The following is a 5689-nucleotide window of genomic DNA, read 5'->3' as shown; positions in this document are numbered from 1 at the left end:
AGGACCTGTCTTAACTGCAAGTGTATTCGCTATTCGATTCCATCCTCGATCCGACCCTATTAAACTTCCCAAGGTTCTCTCTCTTTTTGACTTTTCAGTGAAAAAGGGGGAATGAATCGGTAGACTTTCTTTTCTATGTCGCCGGCTCATCAATGAGTGTAGATTGATAGAGATGGCTTTTGTGCTGGTCAATCTCTATCCCATTCTTCAACAGGTATAGTTTTCTTTGATCAAAGGCGGGTAATCCATACTTTCGCCCCCTTTGGTCAGTCAGTCGTCTTGATCCGCCAGAGGGTCTTGAGCTAGCTTCCTTGAAGAGGCTTGATGGGATGGGAAAGAGAGGTAAAGTCAAAGAACAACCTAAGGAAGGTACCTCACAAGCTTTTGGATTCCATGGCTAAGAAGTAAGAAGGTTGGTTGACTTTGGCAGATTTTAGGTGAGGGTGGAGGAGTATGAGTAGGATATGTTAGAAAACACTCATACAACTAAGAGAGGCAATAAACCAACTTACTTATTATTCAACTTGTTACACAATACATATATAGACAGAATAGCCACACTAACCGCCAATAACTACCCTTAACCGCTAATAACTACCCTTAACCGACATAATTTGAAATACAAACAGTAAATAAAATGAGTTACGGTTAATACAAGATTAAATAAACTAACAAATCATCCCCTTAATCTTGTATTTCGATCTTCACATTCTTACATTCTTCAAACTAATTCTTTCAGTAAACGTCCTAACCATATTCCTTGACAAGCAGCTGACGTCGCCGCAATATACTCCGCTTCACAAGATGAAAGTGCCACCCTCTTTTGTTTCTTTGAAGTCCATGTAATTGGATTCCCATGCAATTATTTCTTTCTACTTGCTTTGCCTTCACATAATGACATCCAATACCAATAGTTCCTTTCACCAGTTTGATTACTTGTTCAACGCTACCGCTACCGCCATTATCGCCGCCTTCCTTCTTCTCTGTCTTTGTTTCAATGGGCAACTGCTTTTCATTGACAATTTTAATTACCTGTTCTACCTGTCTGGCCAATGGCTTTTCCACAACAGGTTTAATTACCTGTGCCACTTCAATTGCACTGCCGGAAACAATGGCCTCCTTCTCCTTCTCTGCTTTCGTTTCTCCGACGACCTATTTTTCAATAGCACAGCCATTGTTTCCGTCCTCCTTCTCCTTCTTCTCGCCGTCACAGTCCTTCTCTTTTATCTCCTTTACTTTCGCTACCTCCGTTGCCACATTCTGGACCTCCGCCACAACGCCATCGCTCTTCTCCTCTGATTCAAACTTCACACCGCCAACGATTTCCTCGCCATCGCTCTTCTTCTCTTCTCGCTTCTCTATTTTTTCCTCCGATTCAATCTTCACAGAGCCATCGATTTTCTCCTCATGGATCATCTTCTCTGTTTTTTTCACAGACGCAGCCTTCACATCTCCACGTTCTTTTATCTCTACAAGTGATCCATCTCCGAACTTCACCGTGCCGGTCACTGACTCGTTCAATTCCGAGAACCAACTTCGACAACCAGTCATGTGATTGCTGGCTCCCGTATCTAGGAACCAAATGTTGTTTTTCTTCTCAATTTCTTCCGGGACAATCTTCTCTTCATAAAGAGCCATTTTCGTCAACTCTGGTGAACCGAGAGTTCGGACCTCACAAACTTGTGCCGTAAGTAAGGCTGGCTCATCCTCATCACTTTGCGTCTCAGCCAAGTGCGCCTGATCCTCCCATTTCTTCGATCTACAGTCGGATGCATAATGGCCAATCTTTTGACAATTATAACACTTCACCTTCCGACATTCTGAGGCATAGTGGCCTAGGCCTTGACAATTGTAGCATCTTACCTTGCTCTTGTCAGCCTTCTTCTCTTGATGGAACAAATCGTTTCCACGTCCATGACCTCTCCCTCTCCAACGACCACTGCGACCTCGCCCTCGACTATGACCTCCATTGTCGCTACGTTCTTTCTCTTTCCATTCTCCTTGAGTCAATAAGACATGCTCAGCATTCTCTTTGTTGCCACCGATCCGTTCCTCATATGCTTTAAGACGGCCGATGACTTCCTCCATGATCATCACCTTTAAATCGGCAAATTGCTCTATTGCCGATGCGATATGAAGAAACTTAGGAGGTACTGAGCGGAGGAATTTTTTCACCAAGTATGCCTCTTCAAACTTGTCTCCAAAAGTACGTATTTTATTAACGACTTCTGTCAACCTTGCTGCATAATCATCAATAGTCTCGGACTCCTTCATATTCATAATTTCAAACTCAATCTTCAGAGTTTGGATCTTTGCCTCCTTTACACGTTTAGCACCGACATGAATAGTTTTTAACGTCTGCCATGCTTCTTTTGCTGTCTCTTTCTCTACTAACAAAAACAACATCTCTTCAGGGATTGCTTGATAGATAGCTGCTAAGGCCATTTGATCCTTCCTTTCATCAAGACTATCTAGAGACTCAGTTGATTCGATTGCGTCCCACACCCCTTGAGCACGCAAATAGACCTTCATCTTCATAGCGATTGCGTCCCACACCCCTTGAGCACGCAAATAGACCTTCATCTTCATAGCCCATGCTGAGTAGTTGGTTCTCGATAACATCAGGTATTGGAGTGATACCAGATCTTCCTTTGTTGCAGACTTCGACGACATGATCTTTGGCATGTAACTTGGCTCTGATACCAATTGTTAGAAAACACTCATACTAAGAGAGGCAATAAACCAACTTACTCATTATTCAACTTGTTACACAATACATATATAGACAGAATAGCCACACTAACCGCCAATAAGTACCCTTAACCGCTAATAACTACCCTTAACCGACATAATTTGAAATACAAACAGTAAATAAAATGAGTTACGGTTAATACAAGATTAAATAAACTAACAGGATAGATAGGAGGTGAGTGGTTGATATAACCGCAGTATGATAGGGAGATTTTTGCAATAAGGGTGGTGCTAGGGCTCAAGACAATAAGGGGGAGTTGGATCATAAATCTTAGTTTCTTCCTTTGTTTGAAGAGGCGGAATCCTCTCGGACTTGAGATAGGAATGGCTAAACTGATTGTCCCAGGAAGAAAGCTAATGAAAGCAAAGGTCAAGAATATCTATCTTGGTTTAACAGAAGTTAGTCAAAATCTCGCTTGGTAAACGAAGAGAAAGAAAGAGAAGTGACTAAACCTTATACTTTATTACCTGACCGGAACGAACCTCTTTAGATAGAGAAAGAAAGAGAAGAGAAAGAATCAAACCAAACACCTATTTCCCTTGTGAAAGAATAGTTCAACCCCCCTAGTGAGTGAAAGACTCAACAAATGAAAGAAAGATCAACTACTTAACAGTGAATGAAAGAAAAAGAATCTAATCAGATATTCCTATACAGTCGAGTAAATTCAGATTCAATCCGGAACCAGAACCCATTTCTTTTTTCACTGTAACTGTAAACGAAGAAAGCTCAAACCTGAACCTATCCTTTCTTTACCTTTATCAATCACCAGATGTAACCTGTAACCAAAGAAGAAAGTCGAAAGCAAGATTCATTCCCTTTAACAGTCGAGCCACTTACACCTATTAATTATCCTGAACCTCTACAACTCGGGTTGAACTATTTGATTGAACTACTAGGTAATGAAGTCAAGACGAAAGAGAAAACCTTAAACCTTTGCCTGATTTCACTCGGTCTGTTCGCTTAGATTTCCTTTGATTCTGCTTTCAATACTCAACGAAGGATTCCTGAGAGTGAACTATTGATTGATTCTTTCTCCTTCGATGATATTCCCTTCCCCCCTTATTGAACTCTGTAAACTGTAGGATGATTTCAACACTCTTTCTTTTATTTGACTCTCCTGCCTGTAAGTAAGAAACAATAACCTGAATGAGACTGAACTACTTCACGAACTGAACTCCGGCTCCTGCACTTAATCACTTGTCCCTTCTTTCCCTATTTTACTCTCCCGTAAGTAAAGACTGAACTCAAGATTCCTTCTCTGATTCCTTCTTAACTGTTCATTCACTCATTTATTGAAAGACTGTAAACTCGTCTTCTTCCTTTGATGATATTCCCTTCCCTTTACCTATTTACCTTTTCATTCTCCATTTACCTTATTCATTCTACCCTGAACCTATACAGTCGGTATAAAGACAAAGAGAAAGTCGAAATCGACACCCTGAACAGCTATTCCCGTACTATTCTTCTTGAAGAACAAGGTCAAGCTAGAAGAAAGAAGCTCCTTCACCTTAATTACCTGATTGTGATGTGATTGAAAGGCTAAAGAGGACTATTTATTTCATTTCTTCTTCTTTGTCCGATATGACCTGACCTTCACTTTATAGTCTAGTAAATGAATGAAAGAAGGAACCTGTCCCTGATGGAAGAACAGTAAACAAAGCATCTTATCTTCTGTCCTTTACAATTGTTGAGTCAATTAAATCCTCTTCTCTCGTCTTCTCGTCTCACTGCTAGCTTCGCTCATTCGGCTCGTAAACAAAGAAGGGAGAGTCAAGTTGCTGAAAGAGTCATGATCCTGTTCCTATTCTATTCTCAAATGAAAGATGAATGTGAGTGAACGAACTCCTTTCCCTATTTTTTAGGGCATTTCACTCTTTTACAAGGGAAAGCTCATTCACCTATTGATTGATTCTTTCTCCTCCTCTACCAGATTGAACTCAAACACTCAGTCTCTTCTCTTTTCTTTCCCTTCTTAAACTGTAACCTCGGTGAAGAATCTTTGCTTTGCTTTTCTTTCCCTTCAATGTAAACAAGACTCAAGAGTTGTTTACGAGCTTCACTCCGCTGAACCAATATTCCCTAAGCTACTGAACCGAGATTACCTTTCTTGTTTGTTATTACAGTAAACTCCTGGACTATGACTGATGAACCTTCTTTCACTCCTTGCCTTGAACCGTAACCTGACAAGAAAGAAAGAGAAGCTAAGCTCAATCACCTTTATAGGATAGTAAAGAAAAGAGAATTGAAAGACTGAAGCAAGACAGACAAGATTCTTTCTCCTGAACCTGATTGAACTCTGACGGACCGACCAACAAGAAATTCATTCTATCTCTCCCTTATTTTGAGGATGAAAAAGTCTATCTTTACCCTATTTGGAGGGATAAAAGAGAGTCAAGGTAATTCATTATTAAGGAAAGCCGAAACATTAGTTTACAGTCGAGTTCACTGTCAGGAAAAACGAAAGAGAAAACCTGAACCGGAACCAATATTACAGTCTTTGAATGAAGGGAGACGACACGAAAGATGAATGAGAGTGAACTGGAAGGAAAGACGAAACTCAAGAGGAATGAGACAGAACAGTGAAAGAATGAATTAGCTGCTTTGAAAGACTCAAGCAAGAAAGACGACTTATGAATGAGAGTGAACTACTGAACCTGAAAGTGTTGAAAGGAAAGACGAAAGATGAATGAAATAGTAAACACTACTTATTCGTTAGAGCTCACTGTCAGTCAAGACGAAAGCAAGACAAGATCTCCTTTACAGTTCAAGAATAAAGGGAGACGAAACAAAGACAAAGACTCCTACTTTGTTCACTCTTTTTCCTGTTAGGACCATTAATGAATAAATTCTATCCCCATATAACTGTAAAAGTTCGTAATCGGTTTTTCCCTAACAAAAGCAGCTTTAATAAAAAAAATTCTATCTCATTTAACTGTA

The 5689-nt window shown here is 40.2% G+C and overlaps 1 protein-coding gene across 1 annotated transcript; it reads right to left on the bottom strand.

The window, feature by feature from the left end:
- Positions 1-1152: 1152 nt before the first annotated feature.
- On the bottom strand, positions 1153-2673 carry LOC147791877 (uncharacterized). Its single transcript, XM_087125578.1, has one exon. The coding sequence runs from the start codon at positions 2671-2673 to the stop codon at positions 1153-1155; it is 1521 nt and encodes a 506-aa protein (XP_086981704.1).
- Positions 2674-5689: the final 3016 nt, after the last annotated feature.

The sequence above is a fragment of the Cucurbita pepo genome, chromosome 7 (genome assembly GCF_057944985.1).
Source record: "Cucurbita pepo subsp. pepo isolate OVF chromosome 7, ASM5794498v1, whole genome shotgun sequence".
Classification (NCBI taxonomy): Eukaryota; Viridiplantae; Streptophyta; class Magnoliopsida; order Cucurbitales; family Cucurbitaceae; genus Cucurbita; species Cucurbita pepo.
Note: the sequence above shows the minus strand (reverse complement) of the source record. Positions and strands in the feature narration are given on the sequence as shown.

Excerpts from the sequence above, each read along its gene's own strand:
- LOC147791877 (XM_087125578.1), bottom strand. The coding sequence starts at position 2,673 with ATGTCGTCGAAGTCTGCAACAAAGGAAGATCTGGTATCACTCCAATAC.